The following is a 26,730-nucleotide window of genomic DNA, read 5'->3' as shown; positions in this document are numbered from 1 at the left end:
AGAGAAATAAGGAGGGAAAGAAAGATGAGATTGAGAGAGAGAGAGATAAGAGAGAAAGAAAACTTTAAAAAAATTACTTGAATTTTTATAAAATCTCCAACAATAATTAAAATCTGACGGGATGAAACTCCACACTTGTAAAAGTAAATTTTCAGTGCCAGAGGTAGTTTGGTAGCAATCAAGACTGATCACGGCGTTAAAAATTCACTTACATTTAAATGGACAAGCCCCAACTATTTCTGGCATATCTAGTAGGCAAGTACCACAACTTCACACCCTTCGTGTGATTTAATGCCGAATCTCTCGGTGAGGTACCAGTGTGGTGAAGCTTGTGGAGGAGCAGGGCAATTCAGACAGCAACTTCCTGATTTTTACATTTAACTGCGCATGTGCAGACGCCGGAAGTTGCTGTCCAATTTACTCCAGAACAGTGAACATAAAACAGCCTCACCATTTTTCCTACTACAAAATCCAAACCATTAAACTAAAAGAATACGAGCTATTCAGAACAAACGCAATTCAATCTGTTGTATTATATTGGTCCCCAGATAAAACCATATGCCTACTTTAATTCTGCCCTCATGAGCATCCCTGATTATAATCACTCAGCCATTGGTGTCTGTGTCTTCTGTTGCCTAGGCCCAAGCTCTGGAACTTCCTGTCTAAACCTCTCGGCCTCTCTTTTCTCCTTCAAGATGCTCCTTAAAACATATCTCTTTGACCAAGTTTTTGGTCACCTGCGCTAATTTCTACTTATGCGGCTCGGTGTCAAATTTTTCATCTCATAATACTCCTGTGAAGCGCCTTGGGACATTTCACTAAGTTATAGGTGCTATATAAATACAAGTTGTTGTTGTTAAAACAAAGCTAGCTTGTACAATCAGTACTTACGTAATTGTTCACTACCGCTCTCACTACGTTGGTAAATACAGTAACTGTTGTTAAAGAGAATATTACTAATAAAACTTAAATCACTGAGTACAGATTGCTTGGATGAAAATTATATGTAAAATTACCGATAGCTGGGAACTGACAATATATCATATTTTAAAATAGTGACTAGAGTTCCAATAAGATGAACAAAAAATATTGCACTATTATATGCAATATACATTTAATATACATAATGAATGAAGAATTACTTTGTAATCTGCAATTCATTTCTTAAATCTAGTTATGTCACAAGGCATTAATATCCATGTATGGCTAGCACTGTGCATGGCATCTGCTGCTACCAACACTGTAACTGAACAAACCTTCCACCTATAAATGAACCTATCAAATTAAAGGTGGTAATTCCACAGTTAAGTACCATCACATCTAGTCTCATTAGAGTCCAGGTGGCAGAAATACTCCTTATGATCTCATAGAGCAGTGCGAATATCCATTTCAGCATTGAGTATGGAACAGGCACATATTACATCAGCTTCAAAGAACTAAAGATGGAATCTAACTCCTCAATGCATGCAACACCGCGCATGCCCCTTCACAGGTCCAGGATGAGCGTGACCTGAGGATAGGGTTGTTCTGGCTGCCTGCTTCTCTTCTCATCTTGTCTGTGCCCGTGTGGCCCTGTAGAGGGAGCACGCGGTGTCCACCAGTACACTTGGGGCCTTCCATGACCAGTGAACATCACAGGACATTTATTGCATAATTGATAGAAACAGGTTGAGTGTCCGAAATCCGGAGTTCTGAAATTCGGAATGTTCCAGAACCACCGGGCCGATCCGTGGCGGGGTCATCCGGAATCCGTAAAATGTTCCAGAATCCGGACCCGCTGCCACCCCTGCTGGACTCTCTCGCTTTGGGCCGCTGCCGACCTGGCCCCCGCCTCGGGCCGATCTCGCTCCTGCCTCGGGCCAACCCGGCCCCCACCTTGGACCTCTGCCTCAGACCGACCTCGCCTCGGGTTAGATTATTCTTTATTGGTGTTCTCTTAAAGGGGGCTATTGTGCATATTGATTCTTTGTCACCCGGTGCACCGTTACCAGTTTAATTTAAAAAACACATGCCCCTTAGACAAAATCAAATGGAGCTTAACTCCAGTGCTATGTGAAGTAGGAATTAAAGTGCTCAGAGGATCTTCCTGGAGAGCAAAGATAAACCCTGGTTTCTTTTCCGACCAACCATTTCTTTAAGTCCCTTCCCCCACCCCCTCCCCTGCAACAAGTGCGAGGAGCTTATGGACATCTTTGTCACTATGATTGAGACTATCTATTCAGCTACCTTGGACACATTCCCCTCACAACCTCCATGCCCCTATCCCACCAAGCCAAACCTCCTCCAGGGCTCCCCCCTGTCCTAACCCAGAATCTGCATCTTTATCTAGTTTCTCTCCTATCTCCCCATATGCTCTCCCCAAGCTCAACTTGTCCATGAGACCCACCTCCTGCTGACCACCCAACTTTCCTTCCTAGATCCCATGCTAGCCAAAATTGTAAGTAGTTCCATCTTCTCAGGTACTATCCCTCTCCCCTTTAAAACTGGAGTCATCGTTCCACTCTCAAAAAAAACACACCCCTCGACCCCTCTGTTCTTGCAAACTGCTGCCCAACTCCATCCTCCCTTTGTCTACAAAGTTCTTGAACATGTTGTTGCCTCCCAAATCTGCCCATCTTTCCCACAATTTCATGTTTGAATCTCTCCAATCAGGTTTCCACCTTGCCACAGCATTGAAACATCCCTAATCAGTCACAAATGGCATCCTCTGCAACTGTGACTCGTCCCTTCTCATCCTTCTTGATCTCTGCACCTTTTATACGGTTGATCACACCACCCTCCTTCAACACCTATTTTTGTTGTCCAGTCAGTGAGACTGTCTTCACTTGGTTCCACTTTCACCTATCCAATGTTAGCCAGAGCACCTCCTGCAATGGCTTCTCCCCATCCTTAGTTAGCTCTGGAGTTCCCCAGGAATCTATCATTGGTTCCCTTCTCTTGCTCATCTATATGCTACCCCTAAGCATTATAACAACACCTGGCTCTACATCTCCACCACCTCAGTCAACCCCTTCACTGCCTGTTGTCAGACTACTTATCTGACATCCAGTCCTGGATGAGCTGCAACCTTCTCCAGTTAAACATTGTGAAGACCCAAGCCATCATCATCAGCCACAACTCCATACCCTTGATTCTATGTCCCCCTCCTCAGCCACTATTTCAGACTGTTTCTAACTGCACATGCAATTTGAACCAGAGCTGAGCTTCCATATACACTGCATCATTAAAAACTGCCTACTTCCACCTCTGTAACATCACCCACCTCTGCCCATCTGCTGCTGAAACTTCCATCCATCCCTTTGTCAGCTTCACACTCAACTATGTAAAATCTCTCCTTGCCAGCCTCCAATCCTCCACACTCTCGAAACTTTAACTCATTCAACATTCTGCTGCCTGTATCTTAACCTGCATCAAATCCCACTTGCCCATCACTTGCTAACATGATTACTAGTAACTTTGTATTTATCATTTTTGGTAATAACAAATCAATACTATAGAACTTCAAATAAAATAGTTAAAGGATATAATAAGTTCAGGGAGAACAGGTCCCATCTTCCTCTTGCACTTCTCCTCATTCCACTGGCAGACCTCTTCTAGTAAAGAATTCTGGGACATCTTAAAAATGTTACTTAACTCCAGGTCAAAAAGGCACACAATATATGTATTCCTCGGCAGAAGAAATCATAACTAAATTGTGCAAACATCTGACATCAGTAACAGTTGGAGGCCCACAACATGGCCTGGTCCAGGAGCGAACACCGTGGGTCAATTACACCATCAGCAGCCGCAATCGGTTTCTTTGGAAACCAGTAAACCTGACATCAAATTCAACACAACCCCTGCTTATTTTTGACACTGCTCTTTCACAAAAGCCTTCCTTGCGCCTGTTCGCTGTTTATAGGGAGCTACAGTGTGCCGAGTAAGGACAGTTGGAACAATTTCTCCCACAGCCGCGCTTCCCTCCACCGCGGTCAAATATTTATTCCCAGCAGCCTCTCTGACTATTGACAGTCACTGCCAAAAGAAAGCTACTGCGCATGTACGCGGACTGGCGGGCATTCCTGTCGATCGGCCTCTTCCATATTGCGCATGTGCAGGAACATTCCCATCGATCGGCCTCTTGCGCATGTGCAAAATAATCCCTTTTAAACTCCCTGATCTGTCCCCGATGTAGTCTTGTACAGGCGGTTTGCTGAAGTCACCATTTTCAGGAATAATGGAATAACAAAAAGTGATCGAGCGGAGTCACAAGACGCAAGCCAGTTGAAGCCCATTGTGTTGGAGGGCGGAGACTGGAGCCCAGTACAGCTTTGGGACTGGCCGGTGTGTCGGGGGATGTTGGCCATGTCGAGACCCGGCGGCGGACTCCGCGGGAAAAGACGGCCTGCGAGCTGCTTTGTGGAAACTAGTAAATCGCCAAAATAGTGAAGGGAGTGATAGTGAGACCAGGAGAAGACCGGTCCGGGCGTACAGGATCTTCCTATCCATCTGCCTAAAGGCTGAGTGTAGAGGCTGCACAAGGGAAGGGAGACTACAGTCCCGCAGGATGCATAAACCTGTGTCTGGGTAACTTAGGTGTCGGTAAAAGAACATAAGAAATAGGAGTAGGCCATGTAATATCATAGCTGATCTGATCATGGACTCAGCTCCACTTCCCTGCCCGCTCCCCATAACCCTTTATTCCATTATCGCTCAAAAATCTGTCTATCCCTGCCTTAAATATATTCAATGACCCAGCCTCCACAGCTCTCTGGGACAGAGAATTCCACAGATTTACAACCCTCAGAGAAGAAATTCCTCCTCATCTCAATTTTAAATGGGCGGCCCCTTATTCTGAGACTATGTCCCCTAGTTTTAGTGTCTCCTAGATTTAGTTTCCCCTAGGAGTGGAAATATCCCTCTCTGCATCCACCTTGTCGAGTCCCCTCATTATCTTAAATGTTTCGATAAGATCACCTCTCATTCTTCTGAACTCCAATGTGTATAGGAAGGACTTGTTTCCCTTGGCAGAAGGGTCAACAACCAGGGGACATAGATTTAAAGTAATTGGGGGGAGGTTTAGAGGAGATATGAGGGGAAACTTCTTCACCCAGTGTAGTGGGAGTCTGGAACTCACTGCCTGAAAGGGTGGTAGAGGCAAAAACCCTCACCACATTTAAAGTGCCGTAACCTACAGGGCTATGGACCAAGAGCTGGAAAGTGGTATTGGGCTGGATAGTTCTTGGTCAGCCGGCGTGGACACCATGGGCTGAAATGGCCTCCTTCTGTGCTGTATATTTCTATGGTTCTATGATAAGATCAGATGCAACTGCTCCATGGTGATCAGCTGTCTTAACATAGTCAGGGCTGAGTGCAAATTTAATCTTTCACAAAAGATGACAGCAAAAAAGAGTAATGACTGATTGATGGCTTGGGCAGAGAATTTATATTGGTAGTTCTTGGGCAGTTTGCACTCGAGTGCAGTCAGAGCTCTCAGCCATCAGCTGTAAAGCTGCATGCCTTAAGGTAAAGCCACCTTAGCCAAGAGAAAATTATGCTACTGAAAGTTTCCAGCAAGAGTTCTTCTGTTTTAAGGTCCATATTTAGAGATAAAGCCAGTTGTATCTGATTTTATCAAGGAGTGTAAGAAAACCTACATCTCACTAATTTGTTCATTTGCCTTGTGTAAATAAACCCCCTTATTGATTCAAAGTCTGTGTCTTGATTTGGTAAGAATGTTTATCCAGTCTGTCATTTGGTGGGTGGAGAGGAGAATCCATGTGGCAACGCATGATACATTTCCTGTAGCCAATGTACAGATCGTTCTCTGTTACGATCCTTGAGCCATGTTATTGGGTGAACTTTGGATCATCGGAGACACATGCTTCACTTAGTTATGACTGATGCGACTGAACTCAAGAAAACACCTTGGTTTTTTTTTAAAAATTGACCCATGGTAGTTGACAACCCCATAGTAGAAATACAGTTAGGAGTTATTAACAATAATGAATTGTGCTAACCCTACCCATGGCTGCGACATTGTATTATGCACTACAGTTGGGTGTTGTGCACCTACAATGCTGCCTGGCCTCCTTCTGTTACTCCATCTCTTTCTTTTCCCAAAATTAAACTAGAGATGAAAAATTCCAAATGGGAACACCATTAGCATTCTTCATAAATTGCCCAGAACAACAAATTAGTCCTCGGTAGCAAATCTCCCCAAAATGAATCAGCATCCTCAAGAGATAAAGTACTCCAAACTTACTCTCCAGTCACTCTGACTGATGCTGGAGCATCAACTTATCGACGTCTGAAACAAATAATCCTTCGTAAAGTGACTCACCGTCCCAAATTGGGGAAGTAACAAAACTCATAAATCACCTCAAATGGATACAGCATCCCATAATGCCAAAGCATTAAAACATGACAAACCACCAAGATTGGATCAGCCTTTGCTGACTCCGTTCCCCAGACTACTAACCCTCACTGGATCATCAGGCAAACTGACTTAGCTTACCAAGGCATCCCAAACCCACTTGACCACTCCAAAGTGAGGAAAGTGCTCTTGACTGACACACCCCACAAGGTAATTCTGCACTTTGAACTTGTTCAGTATCCTAAGAAGGAACCGTGCAACTTAAATTCATCACACACCCCAAACTATTTTGTCAAGAAAAACGTAAAACTTCCTCAACTGATAAAAGTGCCCAAGCTAACTCCTCAGCAAAACTAGCCCAAGCACACCAAACCTCTATAACAAATTGCCCAAGTTTTTTGATGTGGTGCCTGTCGCTTTAACAAAAATACCAACAACTGCTAAAAAGGGCAATTGGGAAATCTTTTGAAAAAACTTGAAAGTAAAGTTTGTAATTTGAGAAGCTAAGGGACTGTTGAAAAATCTCACAGGTTGATACTCTTGAAAGAGAAATGCATGTACATTTGAAAGTTGTCTACAAAGGCTTAGCTCAGTGCTTGGACTGTGATCTTTATTTATTTGAGGAATTCAGTAACAGATTTTCTCCTGTGACTGTTAGATTCATTTACTCTTTACTTATTTTGTCTGATAAATTTTTGTGATCTAATGTGATACTCTGTAACTGTTCATTTACCTGGCCACATTTCCAGAAGCTTACATAGATCTCACAGCAAGGTTCACAATAAGTTAATAAGATTTATGACTTGAATTGTCTTTTGTACTTTTTAATACCTTCATTATACCTGAAGGAGTCAGCCTCTCTCAAAAACCTTGGCTTGGACTTGATATTTTTGCCCAGAGCTGTGATATTGATAGCTGATGGCAGGTCTTACAGTCGAAAGAATGCAGTGTGCACAATTTCCTTGGATGCATCAGTCATATTTAAGCTAGCCGAATGATAGAATGCTACTCTCTCAGTCTCTAATGAAATCTATATGGTTGTTTTTCAAAATTATTTGAAGAAACAAGAAGAGAAAATTTCAATTCAAGTTTATATTGAATCTTTTTTTAAAAACAGAAAAATGAGTATATTGATTATACATCTGTTGTACCTTTTTGTGTTCTATCATCTTCAGAAAATATATTAAAGAGTGTCTTTCCTCATCCTAATTTTAGTTTATTCTTCAAGACAAATTAATTTGAATCTTGAAGTCAATGAAAAGCTTCTAGTTATCTCACCTGTTTTGCTTTCGGAAAGTGTAAACATTCTAATTGTTGAATCATAGGCACACAGAAAGGTAGTGTCTTTCCTCATCTTAATTTGATGTGCTTTTTGAAAAGTATGTTGTATTTTAAAAGTAACCAAAATCTTTTGAGAAAATAAAATATAGGGGGCAAGAGGAAATAAGTTGAGTGGACGGGGCCTCGCCACCTTTCCTTGGGGGAATCATCATCATAGGCAGTCCCTCGAAATTGAGGAAGACTTGCTCCCGCTCTAAAAGTGAATTCTAAGGTGATTGAACAGTCCAATATGGGAATTATAGTCTCTGTCACAGGTGGGACAGTCGTTGAAGGAAAGAGTGGGTGGGACTGGTTTGCTGCTCACTCCTTCCGCTGCCTGCGCTTGTTTTCTGCATGCTCTCGGCGATGAGACTTGAGGTGCTCAGCGCCCTCCCGGATGCACTTCCTCCACTTAGGTCTTTGGCCAGGGACTCCCAGGTGTCGGTGGGGATGTTGCATTTTATCAAGGAGGCTTGGAGGGTGTCCTTGAAACGTTTCTTCTGCCCACCTTGGGCTCGCCTGCCGTCTAGGAGTTGAGAGTAGAGCGCTTGCTTTGGGAGTCTTGTGTCAGACATGCGAACAATGTGGCCCACCCAATAGAGCTGGTCGAGTGTGGTCAGTGCTTCGATGCTGGGGATGTTGGCCTGATCGAGCACGCTAACGTTGGTGCGACTATCCTCCCAGGGAATTTGCAAGATCTTGCAGAGACATCATTGGTGGTATTTATCCAGCGATTTGAGGTGTCTACTGTATATGGTCCAGTCTCTGAGCCATACAGGAGGGCAGGTATCACTACAGCCCTGTAGACCATGAGCTTGGTGACAGATTTGAGGGCCTGATCCTCGAACACTCTTTTGCTCAGGCAGCCAAAAGCTGTGGTGGCGCACTGGAGGCAGTTTTGAACCTCATCGTTGATGTCTGCCCTTGTTGATAATCATCATCATAGGCGGTCCCTCGAAATGAGGATGACTTGCTTCCACACCAAAAAAAGGACGGGTTCACAGGTGTTTCAATGAAGGACCCGAACTACATCCTGAAGGGTGGAAGATGCCTGTGTGTGCATTTTTTTAACATGGGGTGGCTGTTACACACCAGCCACCACACGGGCTTGACAGAGCTAGATCTAGATCCAGTGGCAAGGATTACCCAAGACAACTGGAGACCAGCTCTGCTGCACGGACCTAGTGCGCACACATATCACAGTGTGGGCTGGTCCGCGCTGCCCCAGGGTCCCTGGTCCAGAACTCGCACCTCCCCTGGGCCCTGATCACGTCCCTCCACAGTCTCTCACTGCTCCTTCGCCCTGACCTCGCTGCTCCTACTGTATCTGTCTAATCACCGACCTGGATCTTGATGACGTCACTCTTCACAGCCGTCGCCCTCCTGCACCAGCTCGCGCTGTACCTTATAGTGGCATGCCTCCACGCTGTCCATGGCCGCCGCTAGCTGCTCCTTTTATGGCCCCGACCTGTCGCTAATGTTCCCTCGCAGTTCGAGGGCTCCACGCTATCCATGGATGCCACGCGCCGCTCCTTTTATGGCCTCGGCCCCGGGGACATAAAAGGAGCGGCTGATAATAGGCTCCCGAGGTACGGAAAGTGGTCCACGTTGTCCAGGGCCACGCCGTGGATCTTGATGACTGGGGGCAGTGGCTGTGTGGTGGGGCCAGGTTGGTGGAGGACCTTTGTCTTATGGATGTTTAGTGTAAGGCCCATGCTTTCGTACGCCTCAGTGAAGATGTTGACTATGACTTGGAGTTCAGTCTCTGAATGTGCACAGACACAAGCGTTGTCCGCGTACTGTAGTTCAACAACAGAGGTTGGGACGGTCTTGGATCTGGCCTGGAGACGACGAAGGTTGAACAGTTTCCCACTGGAGGAATGGGTGGGTGTAGATAAAGGGTTATGGTGGTGGTGACTCACAGTAGTGAACGGGAGGATACAGGGGCTGTGTCGGTAGTTCAAAGGGGAAGGGAAGACATGGTCATGAGAAGGTGAAGGGGTAGGGTGATGCTGTTTAGAGCCACATTTCCTGATACTTCATTGCAGAATCCAGCTTTCAGCTGTCAGTAGTTCCTTACCATGTCTTTCTATTGCTGTTTCTCTCAGATATGACAAGAGAGTCGGGTGCCAAAGACCACACTCTCCGATTTACTATCATCATAGACAGTCCCTTGTGTTATGTATTTAACGCCTTGTAACCTGTATGACACCTGACCACCAGAGGGCCCACCTTTTGGGAGTCCCAAGGGATCCCAGCCTCCCCTGGGAGCACGGTATAAAAGCAGGCCACCCATGAGTTACCTGCACTCTCGAGTCTTATTAAAGGAGCTAAGGTCACACTTGCTCACTGTACACAGTACTTAATTTCATCCTTTATTATGAGTGTACCACCTTGAAACGAGGATGACTTGTTTCAATGAAGGATCTAATATTCCAGGTCCCGAACTACATCATGAAGGGTGGAAGATGCTTGTGCGTGGATGTTTTTAACATGTGGTGGCCGTTAAACACCAGCGACCACACGGGCTTGACAGAACTAGATCTTGGTCCAGTGATAAGGATTACCCAAGATGACTAGAGACCAACTCTGTTGCATGGACCTAGTGCGCACATATATCGCAGTGTGGGCTGGCCCGGGTGGCCCCTGGGCCCTCGCCTCTTCTGGCCCCTGGGCCCTCGCCTCTTCTGGCCCCGAACTTACGCCTCTCCAGGATCCCAATCACATCACTCTACATTCTCTCGCTGCTCCTTCGCCCCGACCTCGCCGCTCCTGCTGTATCTACCCACGCTACAATCACCGACCTGGACCTTGATGATGTCCCTGTTCGCTGCTGTCGCCCTCCTGCACTAGTTCACGCTGTACCTTGCAGTGGTATGCCACCACGCTGTCCAGGGGCTGCTCGCCGCTCCTTTTACGGCCCCGACCTGCCGCTGATGGTCTCGCTCCGATTTACCAGGTGCAATGTCACAACTGTCCTTGAGGCAGCCCTTCTATGATTAAAAAAATTATTTTAATTACAATGAAGACTCAGCCTGACACTCCTCTGGGCAATTCTGAACTCTTCATTTATTGTTTAATGATCCCTCCTCATCCTTCTTGACTTGTCTGCAGCCTTTGACACAGTTTGTTATGTATTTAACCCCTTGTAACCTGTATTACACTACCATCAGAGGGCCTACCTGTTGGGAGTCCCAAGGGATCCCAGCATCCCTTGGGAGCACGGTCTATCAGCAGGCCACCCACGAGGTACTTGCACTCTGGAGTCTCATTAAAGGAGCTAAGGTCACACTTGCTCATTGTACACAGTACTCAGTTTCATCCTTTATTATGAGCTTATCAATTAGCAACGAGGTAACGAACAACCGCGTGAAAATGCAAAGAAAAGTTGGTATCCTGGAGAAGTTCTCAGAAGGGGATGATTGGGAGGCCTTCGTGGAGAGACTTGACTAATACTTTGTGGCCAACGAGTTGGAAGGGGACGAGAACGCTGCCAAATGAAGGGCAATCCTCCTAAATGTCGGTGGGGCAACAACCTATGGCCTCATGAAGAATTTCCTAGCTCCGGCAAAACCAACAGCTAAATCCTATGAAGAATTGTGTACGCTGGTCCGGGAGCACTTAAATCCTAAGGAAAGTGTTTTGATGGCGAGATATCGGTTCTACACGTGTCAACGGTCGGAGGGCCAGGAAGTGGCGAGCTATGTCGCCGAACTAAGGCGCCTTGCAGAACATTGTGAATTTGAGGGATTCTTAGAACAAATGCTTAGAGATTTTTTTGTACTGGGCATTGACCATGAGGCAATCCTTCGCAAACTATTAACCATTGAAACTCTGAATCTAAGTGTCATGTATTCAACTGTCATTGTAACCCATGTATAAACTGACCTAAGTTGTACACCATGAGAACATTGACCACGAGGTGGTGAACCTAACCTGGACTTTCAGGTATAAAAGGGGAAGCTCCACCCACCTTCATCACTTCAGTGCTGACTAATAAAGGTTACTGGTCACAGAGTGACCTTCTCTCAAGAATGGGCCTCATGTGCATTTATACTGTATAGTAAGGGCATATTATTGGCGACGAGAAACTGGGATTTAAACCACGCGAGCATGGCCACTAGCAGCGCAGGCGAGAGGTACTGTGTTGGTGATGATTGGGACGATTTTATTGAGAGACGACAGCAAAGTTTTGTCACTAAGGAATGGTTGGGACAGGATTCGGCCGACAAACGCAGGGCTCATCTCCTGACGGTTTGTGGATCCAGGACATACCCGCTGATGAATGACCTTCTAGTGCCAGAGAAGCCGGCGGACAAAACTTTTGAAGAGCTCTGTAAGTTGATCGGGGAACACTTTAAACCGGCGAGCAGCATGCACATGGCGAGACACCGGTTTTACACGCGCCGGTGGCGAGAAGGGCAAAGCGTTCCAGACTTCGTGGCAGACCTCCGGCGACGGGCGAGCCTATGTAAGTTCCCAGATGCATGCAGAGCGGAGATGCTGCGAGACATTTTTATTGAGAGCATCGGGCAGGCTGAGGTTTTCAGGAAACTGATTGAGACCAAAGACTTGACCCTGGAAACGGCAGCTTTGATGGCCCAGACATTTATCTCAGGGGAGGAAGAGACCAGAATGATGTTTGACCAAAATCTTGGTTTAAGTGCAGCAAATGGACAGGGAGTCAACATTGTTAACGCGGGACACAGTTCTCCCGGCAGGCAGGGGCAATCGGGCATGTAGGCGAACCCAAAGGGGGAAATTGCTGGAAGCTGAAGTTCAGCAAGTTCATGTGGAGCACATATACAGTTCATACACCAGGATGCCACCGATAATGATGAAAATGCTCCTCAATGGCATCCCAGTATCAATGGAGCTAGACTCAGGGGCCAGTCAGTCCCTGATGAGTATCAAACAGTTCGACAAGTTGTGGGCTTCCAAGGCCAGGAGGCCAAAATTATCGCCGATTGACGCACATACGGACATGTACAAAGGAGATCATTCCAGTGCAAGGCAGCGCCACGGTAACATAGAAACATAGAAAATAGGTGCAGGAGTAGGCCATTCGGCCCTTCTAGCCTGCACCGCCATTCAATGAGTTCATGGCTGAACATGCAACTTCAGTACCCCATTGCTGCTTTCTCACCATATCCCTTGATTCCCCTAGTAGTAAGGACTTCATCTAACTCCTTTTTGAATATATTTAGTGAATTGGCCTCAACAACTTTCTGTGGTAGAGAATTCCACAGGTTCACCACTCTCTGGGTGAAGAAATTCCTCCTCATCTCGGTCCTAAATGGCTTCCCCCTTATCCTTAGACTGTGTCCCCTGGTTCTGGACTTCCCCAACATTGGGAACATTCTTCCTGCATCTAACCTGTCTAACCCCTTCAGAATTTTAAACGTTTCTATGAGATCCCCTCTCATTCTTCTGAACTCCAGTGAATACAAGCCCAGTTGATCCAGTCTTTCTTGATAGGTCAGTCCCGCCATCCCGGGAATCAGTCTGGTGAACCTTCGCTGCACTCCCTCAATAGCAAGAATGTCCTTCCTCAGGTTAGGAGACCAAAACTGTACACAATACTCCAGGTGTGGCCTCACCAAGGCCCTGTACAATTGTAGCAACACCTCCCTGCCCCTGTACTCAAATCCCCTCGCTATGATGGCCAACATGCCATTTGCTTTCTTAACCGCCTGCTGTACCTGCATGCCAACCTTCAATGACTGATGTACCATGACACCCAGGTCTCTTTGCACCTCCCCTTTTCCTAATCTGTCGCCATTCAGATAATAGTCTGTCTCTCTGTTTTTACCACCAAAGTGGATAACCTCACATTTATCCACATTATACTTCATCTGCCATGCATTTGCCCACTCACCTAACCTATCCAAGTAGCTCTGCAGCCTCATAGCATCCTCCTCGCAGCTCACACTGCCACCCAACTTAGTGTCGTCCGCAAATTTGGAGATACTACATTTAATCCCCTCGTCTAAATCATTAATGTACAGTGTAAACAGCTGGGGCCCCAGCACAGAACCTTGCGGTACCCCACTAGTCACTGCCTGCCATTCTGAAAAGTACCCATTTACTCCAACTCTTTGCTTCCTGTCTGCCAACCAGTTCTCAATCCACGTCAGCACACTACCCCCAATCCCATGTGCTTTAACTTTGCACATTAATCTCTTGTGTGGGACCTTGTCGAAAGCCTTCTGAAAGTCCAAATACACCACATCAACTGGTTCTCCCTTGTCCACTCTACTGGAAACATCTTCAAAAAATTCCAGAAGATTTGTCAAGCATGATTTCCCTTTCACAAATCCATGCTGACTTGGACCTATCATGTCACCTCTTTTCAAATGCGCTGCTATGACATCCTTAATAATTGATTCCATCATTTTACCCACTACCGATGTCAGGCTGACCGGTCTATAGTTCCCTGCTTTCTCTCTCCCTCCTTTTTTAAAAAGTGGGGTTACGTTGGCTACCCTCCACTCCATAGGAACTGATCCAGAGTCTATGGAATGTTGGAAAATGACTGTCAATGCATCCACTATTTCCAAGGCCACCTCCTTAAGTACTCTGGGATGCAGTCCATCAGGCCCTGGGGATTTATCGGCCTTCAATCCCATCAATTTCCCCAACACAATTTCCCGACTAATAAGGATTTCCCTCAGTTCCTCCTCCTTACTAGACCCTCCGACCCCTTTTATATCCGGAAGGTTGTTTGTGTCCTCCTCAGTGAATACCGAACCAAAGTACTTGTTCAATTGGTCCGCCATTTCTTTGTTCCCCGTTATGACTTCCCCTGATTCTGACTGCAGGGGACCTACGTTTGTCTTTACTAACCTTTTTCTCTTTACATATCTATCGAAACTTTTGCAATCTGTCTTAATGTTCCCTGCAAGCTTCTTCTCGTACTCCATTTTCCCTGCCCTAATCAAACCCTTTGTCCTCCTCTGCTGAGTTCTAAATTTCTCCCAGTCCCCGGGTTCGCTGCTATTTCTGGCCAATTTGTATGCCACTTCCTTGGCTTTAATGCTATCCCTGATTTCCCTTGATAGCCACGGTTGAGCCTCCTTCCCTTTTTTATTTTTACACAAAGTTCGGACACTCTGGATTGTCCCGGGGGACGGTCCGCACGACTGGGGAGGAATTGGCTCGCTGTCATGAACTGGAAATGGAGCGATGTCAACGTAATTTTTTCTGTGGAGCGAGTATCATGCTCACAGGTCCTGGACAAATTTGACTCATTATTTCAACCCGGCATTGGCACTTTCATGGGGGCCAAGGTAGTGATTCACATAAACCTGGACGCCAGGCCAGTACACCACAAGGCCAGAGCGGTGCCGTACGTGATGTGGGAAAAGATAGAAGGCGAATTGGACCACCTGCTGAGGGAAGGCATCATCTCGCCAGTCAAATTCAGTGACTGGGCGAGCCCTATTGTGCTGGTGTTCAAGGCGGATGGGTCGGTCAGGATATGTAGTGATTACCAGGCCACCATCAATCGTGTGTCACTCCAAGACCAGTACCCGCTACCGAGAGCGGAGGACCTCTTTGCGACGCTATCCGGTGGCAAACTTTTTTAAAAACTGAACCTGACCTCAGCTTACATGACCCAGGAGCTGGCGAGTGAGTCGAAGAAGCTGACCACCATCACGACACAAAAGGGGTTGTTTGAGTACAACAGATGCAGATGTCCGTTCAGGATTTGCTCGGCCGCCGCGATCTTTCAACGAAATATGGAAAGCCTCCTCAAGTCGATTCCAAGGACGGTGGTTTTTCAAGACGACATCCTCATCACGGCACTGGAGCTGCGGATGGACTCACTCTGGAGCGTGCGCGATGCTGAGAATGTTGTGGATAGCACATTTAGTGAGTTGGTCACACCGCAGGTAAGGGTTAGGACAGATAGTGAATGGGTGACCAAGAGACAAGGCAAGAGCAGGAAGGTAGTGCAGGAGTCCCCTGCGGTCATCTCCCTCCAAAACAGATATACCGTTTTGGATACTGTTGGGGGAGATGACTTACCAGGGGAAGGCACCAGCAGGCAGGTTCAGGGCACCATGGGTGGCTCTGCTGCACAGAAGGGTGGGAAAAAGAGTGGGAGAGCTATAGTGATAGGGGACTCTATTGTAAGGGGAATAGTTGGCGTTTCTGCGGCCGCAACCGAGACTCCAGGATGGTATGTTGCCTCCCTGGTGCAAGGGTCAAGGATGTCTTGGAGCTGCTGCAGAGCATTCTGGAGAGGAAGGGTGAACAGCCAGTTGTCGTGGTACATGTAGGTACCAACGATATAGGTAAGAAGCGGGAAGAGGGAGCTAGGAGTTAAATTAAAAAGTAGGACCTCAAAGGTAGTAATCTCTGGATTGCTACCAGTGCCACATGCTAATCAGAGTAGAGGGAGCAGGATAGTTAGAATAAATACATGGCTAGAGCAGTGGTGCAAAAGGGAGGGATTCAAATTCCTGGGTCATTGAAACCAGTTCTGGGGGAAGTGGGACCTGTACAAAAGGGAAGGTCTTCACTTGGGCAGGACTGGAACTGATGTCCTAGGGGTAACATTTGCTAATGCAGTTCGGGAGTGTTTAAACTAATAAGGCAGGGGGATGGGAACCTATGCAGTGAGACAAGGCGAAGTAATATGGAGTCAGAAACAGATGGTAGAAAGGTAAAAAGCAATAGTGGAAGGCCGAGTAAACAAAGGCAAGAAACAAAAAGGGCCACACTACATCATAATTCTAAAAGGACAAAGGGTGTTAAAAAAAACAAGCCTGAAGGCTTGGTGTCTTAATGCAAGGAGTATCCATAATAAGGTGGATGAATTAACTGTGCAAATAGATGTTAACAGATATAATGTGATTGGGATTACAGAGACGTGGCTCCAGGCTGATTAGGGCTGGGAACTCAACATCCAATGGTATTCAACATTCAGGAAGAATAGAATAAAAGGAAAAGGAGGTGGGGTAGCATTGCTGGTTAAAGAGGAGATTAATGCAATAGTTAGGAAGGACATTAGCTTGGATGATGTGGAATCTATATGGGTAGAGCTGCAGAACACCAAAGGGCAAAAAACGTTCGTGGGAGTTGTGTACAGACCTCCAAACAGTAGTAGTGATGTTGGGGAGGGCATCAAACAGGAAATTAGGGGTGCATGCAATAAAGGTGCAGCAGTTATCATGGGTGACTATAATATGCATATAGATTGGGCTAACCAAACTGGAAGCAATACAGTGGAGGAGGATTTCCTGGAGTGCATAAGGGATGGTTTTCTAGACCAATATGTCGAGGAACCAACTAGGGGGAGGCCATCTTAGACTGGGTGTTGTGTAATGAGAGAGGATTAATTAGCAATCTCGTTGTGCGAGGCCCCATGGGGAAGAGTGACCATAATATGATGGAATTCGACATTAGGATGGAGAATGAAACAAGTTAATTCAGAGACCATGGTCCACAACTTAAAGAAGGGTAACTTTGAAGGTATGAGGCGTGAATTGGCTAGGATAGATTGGCGAATTATACTTAAGGGGTTGAGAGTGGATGGGCAATGGCAGACATTTAGAGACCGCATGGATGAGCTACAACAATTGTACATCCCTGTCTGGCGTAAAAATAAAAAAGGAAAGGTGGCTCAACCGTGGCTATCAAGGGACATCAGGGATAGTATTAAAGCCAAGGAAGTGGCATACAAATTGGCCAGAAATAGCAGCGAACCCGGGGACTGGGAGAAATTTAGAACTCAGCAGAGGAGGACAAAGGGTTTGATTAGGGCAGGGATAATAGAGTGCGAGAGGAAGCTTGCAGGGAACATTAAAACGGACTGCAAAAGCGTCTATAGATATGTAAAGAGAAAAATGTTAGTAAAGACAAACGTAGGTCCCCTGCAGTCAGAATCAGGGGAAGTCATAATGGGGAACAAAGAAATGGCAGACCAATTGAACAAGTACTTTGGTTCGGTATTCACTGAGGAGGACACAAACAACCTTCCGGATATAAAAGGGGTCAGAGGGTCTAGTAAGAAGGAGGAACTGAGGGAGATCCTTATTAGTCGGGAAATTGTGTTGGGGAAATTGATGGGATTGAAGGCCGATAAATCCCCAGGGCCTGATGGACTGCATCCCAGAGTACTTAAGGAGGTGGCCTTGGAAATAGTGGATGCATTGACAGTCATTTTCCAACATTCCATAGACTCTGGATCAGTTCCTATGGAGTGGAGGGTAGCCAACGTAACCCCACTTTTTAAAAAAGGAGGGAGAGAGAAAACAGGGAACTATAGACCGGTCAGCCTGACATCGGTAGTGGGTAAAATGATGGAATCAATTATTAAGGATGTCATAGCAGCGCATTTGAAAAGAGGTGACATGATAGGTCCAAGTCAGCATGGATTTGTGAAAGGGAAATCATGCTTGACAAATCTTCTGGAATTTTTTGAAGATGTTTCCAGTAGAGTGGACAAGGGAGAACCAGTTGATGTGGTGTATTTGGACTTTCAGAAGGCTTTCGACAAGGTCCCACACAAGAGATTAATGTGCAAAGTTAAAGCACATGGGATTGGGGGTAGTGTGCTGATGTGGATTGAGAACTGGTTGGCAGACAGGAAGCAAAGAGTAGGAGTAAATGGGTACTTTTCAGAATGGCAGGCAGTGACTAGTGGGGTACCGCAAGGTTCTGTGCTGGGGCCCCAGCTGTTTACATTGTACATTAATGATTTAGACGAGGGGATTAAATGTAGTATCTCCAAATTTGCAGATGACACTAAGTTGGGTGGCAGTGTGAGCTGCGAGGAGGATGCTATGAGGCTGCAGAATGACTTGGATAGGTTAGGTTAGTGGGCAAATGCATGGCAGATGAAGTATAATGTGGATAAATGTGAGGTTATCCACTTTGGTGGTAAAAACAGAGAGACAGACTATTATCTGAATGGTGACAGATTAGGAAAAGGGGAGGTGCAAAGAGACCTGGGTGTCATGGTACATCAGTCATTGAAGGTTGGCATGCAGGTACAGCAGGCGGTTAAGAAAGCAAATGGCATGTTGGCCTTCATAGCGAAGGGATTTGAGTACAGGGGCAGGGAGGTATTACTACAGTTGTACAGGGCCTTGGTGAGGCCACACCTGGAGTATTGTGTACAGTTTTGGTCTCCTAACTTGAGGAAGGACATTCTTGCTATTGAGGGAGTGCAGCGAAGGTTCACCAGACTGATTCCCGGGATGGCGGGACTGACATATGAAGAAAGACTGGATCAACTGAGCTTGTATTCACTAGAGTTCAGAAGAATGAGAGGGGATCTCATAGAAATGTTTAAAATTCTGACGGGTTTAGACAGGTTAAATGCAGGAAGAATGTTCCCAATGTTGGGGAAGTCCAGAACCAGGGGTCACAGTCTAAGGATAAGAGGTATCATTTAGGACCGAGATGAGAAGAAACTTCTTCACTCAGAGAGTGGTGAACCTGTGGTATTCTCTACCACAGAAAGTTGTTGAGGCCAATTCACTAAATATATTCAAAAAGGAGTTAGATGTAGTCCTTACTATTAGGCGGATCAAGGGGTATGGCGAGAAAGCAGGAATGGGATACTGAAGTTGCATGTTCAGCATGAACTCATTTAATGGCGGTGCAGGCTCAAAGGGCCGAATAGCCTACTACTGCACCTATTTTCTATGTTTCTATGTTTCTATCACGGGTTGCGACACTGAAGAACGCCTCCACAACCTGGAGGAGGTGCTACGCAGACTGGAACGGTAGGGCTGCGACTGAAAAAGGCGAAGTGCGACTTCCTACATAGAAACATAGAAAATAGGTGCAGGAGTAGGCCATTCGGCCCTTCTAGCCTGCACCGCCATTCAATGAGTTCATGGCTGAACATGCAACTTCAGTACCCCCTTCCTGCTTTCTCGCCATACCCCTTGATCCCCCTAGTAGTAAGGACTTCATCTAACTCCTTTTTGAATATATTTAGTGAATTGGCCTCAACAACTTCCTGTGGTAGAGAATTCCACAGGTTCACCACTCTCTCGGTGAAGAAGTTTCTCCTCATTTCGGTCCTAAATGGCTTACCCCTTATCCTTCGACTGTGTCCCCTGGTTCTGGACTTCCCCAACATTGGGAACATTCTTCCTGCATCTAACCTGTCTAAACCCATCAGAATTTTAAATGTTTCTATGAGGTCCCCTCCAGAGGTAGAATTCCTGGGCATGAGGGTAGCAGCAGACGGGATCAGACCTACTGCGTCCAAAACAGAAGCGATCCAGAAAGCACCCAGACCCCGCAACACGACGGAGCTGCAATCGTTCCTGGGGCTCCTGGACTATTTTGGTAACTTTCTTCCCAAATTGAGCATGCTGTTAAAGCCGCTACACGTGCTCCTATGCAAAGGTCGTGAATGGTCTGGGGGGCAGCCAGGAAAGGGCTTTTGATAGAGCACACAATTTGTTATGCTCCAACAATCTGTTAACGCTATATGACCCATGTAAGAAACTTGTTTTAACGTGCGATGCGTCGTCCTATGGGGTCGGGTGTGTGTTGGAGCATGTTAATGCCAAGGGTCAGTTACAGCCGGTAGCTTATGCCTCCAGAAGTCTGTCCCAAGCAGAAAGGGGCTACGGGATGGTAGAAAAGGAAGCGCTTGCATGTGTATATGCAGTAAAAGAAATGCACCAGTACCTGTTTGGCAGGAAATTTGAGCTGGAAATAGATCACAAACCCCTAACGTCCCTTTTGGCCGACAACAAGGCCATAAATGCTAATGCATCGGCCCACATACAGAGGTGGCCACTCACATTAGCCGCCTATGACTCTACCATTCGGCACAGACCTGGCACTGAAAACTGCGCAGATGCACTCAGCAGGCTCCCACTAGCCATCACCGAGGGGGCAACCGAGCATGCTGCTGAGATGATCATGGCTGTTGAAGATTTCGAAAGCGAAGGCTCACCCATGACAGCCCATCAGATCAAAGTCTGGACAAATAGAGACCCGCTACTGTCTTTAGTCAAGAAATATGTCCTGAATGGGGACTGGGCAGCTATGTACGGGGCATGCCCTGAGAAATTTAAACCATTTTACAGGCGCAAGGATGAACTCTCGATTTAGGCCGATTGCCTACTATGGGGAAACCGAGTAGTCATGCCCCAGATGGGCAGAGAGGTGTTCATCGGAGAACTCCACAATGAGCACCCAGGCAATGTCATGATGAAGGCAATTGCCAGGTCACACGTTTGGTGGCCAGGGATAGATGCAGACCTGGAACTTTGTGTTAGCAGGTGCAACACGTGTGCCAACCTGGGCAATGCGTCCAGGGAAGCCCCCCCTTAGCCCCTGGTCCTGGCCGTCCAAGCCATGGTCACGCATCCATGTGGACTACGCAGGTCCTTTCATGGGAAAAATATTTTTGGTTGTAGTAGACGCCTACTCCAAATGGATCGAGTGTGACATTCTTAATTCAAGCACATCCTCTGCCACGGTAGAAAGTCTACAGGCAATGTTCGCCGCCTATGGTCTACCAGATGTCTTGGTCAGCGACAATGGCCCGTGCTTTACAAGCATTGAATTCCAGGACTTCATGGCAGGAAATGGTATCAACCATGTCAGAATGGCACCGTTCAAGCCGGCCTCAAACGGCCAGGCAGAATGAGGAGTGCAGATAATCAAACAGGGGATGCTCAGAATCCAAGGGGGTTCCCTACAAAACCGCTTATCACGCCTCCTGTTGGCCAATAGATCCCGAACACACTTGCTCACAGGGGTTCCACCCGCAGAGCTGCTAATGAAAAGGACACGCAAAACCAGGTTATCCCTTATACACCCCACCATGAAAGAAATTGTTGAGAGCAGGCGCCAGTCACAATGTGACTACCATGACAGGAATGCGAGGGCGCGATGTATTGATGTCAATGACCTTGTCTTTGTCCTCAACTATGCTGCAGGGCCCAAATGGTTCGCAGGCACTGTGATTGCAAAAGAGGGGAATAGGATTCTAGTAGGTAAACTTACCAATGGACAAATCTGCCGCAAACACGTGGATCAAACAAAAAGGAAGTTCAGCAATCCCATCGAAGAAGCAGAGGAAGAACACGATGTAGAGTTCACTCCACCACCAGTGACCGAACACCGGAAGCAAGTGGAGGAGAGCCCAGTCACTGTGGGCAGTCCGGACAGGTCTGAGGCACCACAAACAGCAGACACTCAGGCCAGCGCCCAACAATTGGAGCCCCAACTCAGGCGCTCTACACGAGAGCGTAAACCACCAGAGAGACTTAACCTGTGATCCCAATAAGACTTTGAGGGGGAGGTGATGTCATGTATTCAACTGTCATTGTAACCCATGTATAAACTGACCTAAGTTGTACACCGTGAGAACATTGACCACTAGGTGGTGAACTTGTGGGAGACAGTCCTAACCTGGATCTTCAGGTATAAAAGGGGAAGCTCCACCCACCTTCATCACTTCAGTGCTGGCTAATAAAGGTTACTGGTCACAGAGTGACTTTCTCTCAAGTATGGGCCTCATGTGCATTTATACTGTATTGTAAGGGCATATTACTAAGTAAAGCCATAACGATAGCCCAGGCATTTATGTCCACCAGCGACAACACCAAACAGATTCCACAGAGCAAAGAAGTTTCGGCCAGTACTGTGAACAAAGTAACGTCGTTTTCGAGCAAGAATATACATGGCAGAATGTACACGCCGGCTGCTGCTGCCCGACCTCAGATGACCCAGAGTCCGCCATCAATTGTTAACGTGAGGCAGTTAACACCTTGTTGGCGCAGTGGAGGTGATTATCAACCCCATCAATGCCGCTTCAAGCATTATGCGTGCAACGGTTGCAGAACAATGGGACACCTCCTGCGAATGTGCAGGCGAGCTGCAAACCCTGAAAACCACTATGTTGCAGAGGAAGATCAGACTGAACCGGAGACTCGAACCGAGGAGGCAGAAGTGTACGGGGTACACACATTCACCACGAAACGTCCACCAATAATGTTGAAAGTTGAATTGAACGGAATTCCAGTATCGATGGAATTGTACACGGGTGCGAGTCAGTCCATAATGAGTAAAAAGGCCTTCGACAGGCTGAGGTGCAACAAGCCACACAGGCCCAAGCTCAGCCCCATTCACACCAAACTAAGGACTTACTCCAAGGAACAATCCCTGTAATTGGAAGTGCAGAAGTCAAAGTCTCCTATGATGGAGCAGTACACGTACTTCCGTTGTGTATTGTGCCAGGGGATGGCCCCACATTGTTTGGCAGAAGATGGCTGGGAAAAATCCGCGAGAACTGGGACGACATCCGAGCGCTCTCGTCCGTCGACGACGCCTCATGTGCCCAGATTCTGAGCATGTTTCCATCGTTGTTCGAGCCAGGCATTGGAAGCTTCTTGGGGGGGGAAAAGTGCAGAAACATTTGGTTACCGGCATGAGACCCATCCACCACAAGGCATGGGCAGTACCATACACGATATGTGAAAAAGTAGAAATTGAGCTGGTCAGGCTGCAGCGAGAAGGCATCATCGCTCCGGTGGAATTCAACGACTGGGCTCGTCCGATTGACCCGGTACTTAAGGAGGACGGCACGATTAGAATTTGTGGGGACTATAAAGTAATGATTAACCGTTTTTCACTACCCGCTACCCAAGGCAGGTGACCTATTTGCGACCCTGGCTGGAGGGAAGACGTTCACCAAGCTGGACCTGACCTCAGCCTACATGACGCAGGAGCTGGAGGAGTCTTCGAAAGGCCTCACCTGCATCAACACGCACAAAAGTCTGTTCATCTACAACAGATGCCTGTTCGGGATTCGTTCGGCCACGGCAATCTTCCAACGGAACATGGAGAGCCTGCTAAAGTCAGTTCCTCGCACCGTGGTTTTCCAGGATGACATATTGGTTACAGGTCGGGACACCATCGAACACTTGCAGAACCTGGAAGAGATTCTTAGTCGGTTGGATCGTGTGAGGCTCAGGTTGAAATGCTCGAAGTGTGTTTTCCTGGTGCAGTAGGTCGAGTTCTTGGGAAGAAGAATCGCAGCAGATGGCATCAGACCCACCGACGCCAAGATGGAGGCCATCAAGAACGCGCCAAGACCACAGAACATGATGGAGCTGCGGTCGTTCCTGGGACTCCTTAACTATTTTGGTAATTTCCTACCTGGCTTAAGCACCCGGCTAGAACCCCTACATGCACTACTGTGCAAGGTAGACGACTGAGTATGGGGGAATTTACAAGAGGCTGCCTTTAAGAAAGCCAGAAATCTGTTGTGTTCAAACAAACTGCTTGTCCTGTATAACCCTTGTAAAAGATTAGTGCTGGCTTGCGATGCATCGTCATACGGGGTCGGGTATGTGTTACAACAGGCTAACGAATCAGGGATTTTGCAACCGGTCGCTTTTCCGTCCAGGAGTTTGTCCAAGGCCGAAAGGGCCTACAGCATGATTGAAAAAGAGGCTCTGGCGTGCGTTTACGGGGTAAAAAAAATGCACCAGTACTTATTTGGCCTCAAGTTTGAGCTTGAAACTGACCACAAGCCGCTCATATCGCTGTTCTCTGAGAGCAAAGGGATTAACACCAATGCCTCTGCCCGCATCCAAAGATGGGCGCTCACGCTGTCGGCATACAGCTATGTAATCTGCCACAGACCAGGCACAGAGAACTGCTCAGATGCTCTCAGTTGGCTGCTATTGCCCACCACTGGGGTGGAAATGGCACAGCCAGTGGACTTGCTCATGGTAATGGATGCATTCGAGAACGAGAAGTCCCCTGTCACAGCCCGCCAGATCAGGACTTGGACCAGCCAGGATCCTTTACTGTCCTTTGTTAAAAAACTGTGTCCTCCATGGGAGCTGGTCCAGCATCCCAGCGGAGATGCAGGAGGCGATTAAGCCGTTCCACAGGCGCAAAGATGAAATATCCTTGCAGACGGACTGTCTGTTGTGGGGCAATCGCGTGGTCTTGCCCAAAAAAGGAAGAGATACGTTCATTTGTGAACTGCACAGAACCCACCCAGGCATTGTAATGATGAAAGCTATAGTCAGATCCCATGTATGGTGGCCCGGCATCGACTCAGATCTAGAGTCATGCGTGCACCAGTGCAACACTTGCTCTCAGCTGAGCAATGCACCCAGAGAGACACCGCTAAGTTTGTGGTCGTGGCCCTCCAAACCATGGTCGAGGAGCCACATGGACAATGCGGGCCCATTTCTAGGCAAAATGTTTTTGGTTGTTGTGAATGCTTACTCAAAATGGATTGAATGTGCGATAATGTCTGTAAGCACGTCCACAGTCACTATTGAAAGCCTACGAACCATGTTTGCCACGCACGGCCTGCCTGATGTCCTAGACAGCGACAATGGGCCGTGTTTCACCAGTGCTGAATTCAAGGAATTCATGACCTGCAATGGGATCAAACACGTCACATCTGCCCCGTTCAAGCCCGCATCCAACGGCCAGGCAGAATGGGCAGTTCAGACCTTCAAGCTTTAAACGTGTGTTTGATGGCTCCCTGCAGACCCGGCTGTTCTAGAAACATAGAAACATAGAAAATAGGTGCAGGAGTAGGCCATTCGGCCCTTCTAGCCTGCACCGCCATTCAATGAGTTCATGGCTGAACATTCAACTTCAGTACCCCATTCCTGCTTTCTCGCCATACCCCTTGATCCCCCTAGCAGTAAGGACCTCATCTAACTCCTTTTTGAATATATTCAGTGAATTGGCCTCAACAACTTTCTGTGGTAGAGAATTCCACAGGTTCACCACTCTCTGGGTGAAGAAGTTCCTCCGCATCTCGGTCCTAAATGGCTTACCCCTTATCCTGAGTGCTGCTCAGCTACCGCACCAGACCCCACTCACTTACCGGAGTTCCCCCAGCCGAGCTGCTCATGGAAAGGGCTCTCTCTTGTCCACCCTGATCTCCATGATCACGTGGAGGGCAGGCGGCATCAACAAAGTGTGTACCATGACCGCGCAAATTTGTCACGCGATATTGAGATCAATGATCCTGTGTTTGTACTCACTTATGGAAATGGTCCCAAATGGCTCGCTGGCACAGTCACAACCAAAGAGGGGAATAGGGTGTTTCAGGTCAAATTGGCCAATTGGCTAACGTACAGAAAACATTTGGACCAAATCAAATTGCGGTTCAGCAACAGCTACGAACAAACCGAAGAAAACACCACCTACTTTGACCCTCCAACATGCACATAACCAGCAACTGACATCATGGTTGATCACGAAGCCGAACTCACCATCCCCAGCAGCCCAGTGAAGAACTGACCAACCCACCCACACCCGCATTTGTACCGAGACGATTACCAAGGGAGCGAAAAGCCCCAGATCGTCTCACCTTGTAAATAAGTGTACTATTGACTTCACGGGGGAGTGATGTTATGTATTTAACCCCTTGCAACCTGTATTACACTACCACCAGAGGGCCTACCTGTTGGAGTCCCAAGGGATCCCAGCATCCCTTGGGAGCACGGTATATAAGGCCACCCACGAGGTACCTGCACTCTGGAGTCTTATTAAAGGAGCTAAGATCACACTTGCTCATTGTACACAGTACCCAGTTTCATCCTTTATTATGAGCTGATCACAGTTGACCACTCTATCCTTCTCCAACGCCTCTGCACCGTCGTCCAGCTGGGTGGGACTGCACTCGCCTGGTTCCACTCTTATCTATCTAATCGTAGCCAGAAAATCACCTGCAACGGCTTCTCTTCAAGCCGCCACACCGTTACCTCTGGTGTCTCCCAAGGATCTATCCTCGGCCCCCTCCTATTTCTCATCTACATGTTGTCCCTTCGCGACATCATCCGAAAACACAGCATCAATTTCCACACGTACGCTGATGACACCTAGCTCTACCTCACTACCACTTCTCTCAACCCCTCTTTGGTCTCTAAATTGTCAGACTGCTTGTCCGACATCCAGTTCTGGATGAGCAAAAATTTTCTCCAATTGAATACTGGGAAGATCGAAGTCATTGTTTTTGGTCCCCGTCACAAACTCCATTCCCTAGTCACTGACTCCATCTTTCTCCCCAACTTCTGCCTGAGGCT

General features: G+C 47.2%; 1 protein-coding gene across 3 annotated transcripts in view; it reads right to left on the bottom strand.

Annotated features, from left to right (window-relative positions):
• The window catches only part of firrm (fignl1 interacting regulator of recombination and mitosis), a 64,936-nt gene extending 60,962 nt beyond the window's left edge, over positions 1-3,974 (bottom strand). For 2 of the 3 annotated variants that reach the window (XM_070887081.1, XM_070887083.1), the window contains exons 1-2: positions 3,526-3,974; positions 892-931 (exon numbers count right to left, since the gene is read on the bottom strand). In XM_070887081.1, coding sequence (XP_070743182.1) covers positions 892-931; positions 3,526-3,615 — 130 coding nt within the window. In that variant the 5' untranslated portion in view covers positions 3,616-3,974. The remainder of the gene's footprint in view (positions 1-891; positions 932-3,525) is intronic. The other variant, XM_070887082.1, reaches the window with a different exon arrangement.
• Positions 3,975-26,730: the final 22,756 nt, after the last annotated feature.

Source organism: Pristiophorus japonicus, chromosome 8, assembly GCF_044704955.1.
Source record: "Pristiophorus japonicus isolate sPriJap1 chromosome 8, sPriJap1.hap1, whole genome shotgun sequence".
In the NCBI taxonomy this organism is placed as follows: domain Eukaryota; kingdom Metazoa; phylum Chordata; class Chondrichthyes; family Pristiophoridae; genus Pristiophorus; species Pristiophorus japonicus.
The sequence above is the reverse complement of the archived record's forward strand: the minus strand, read 5'-3'. Positions and strand labels throughout refer to the sequence as shown.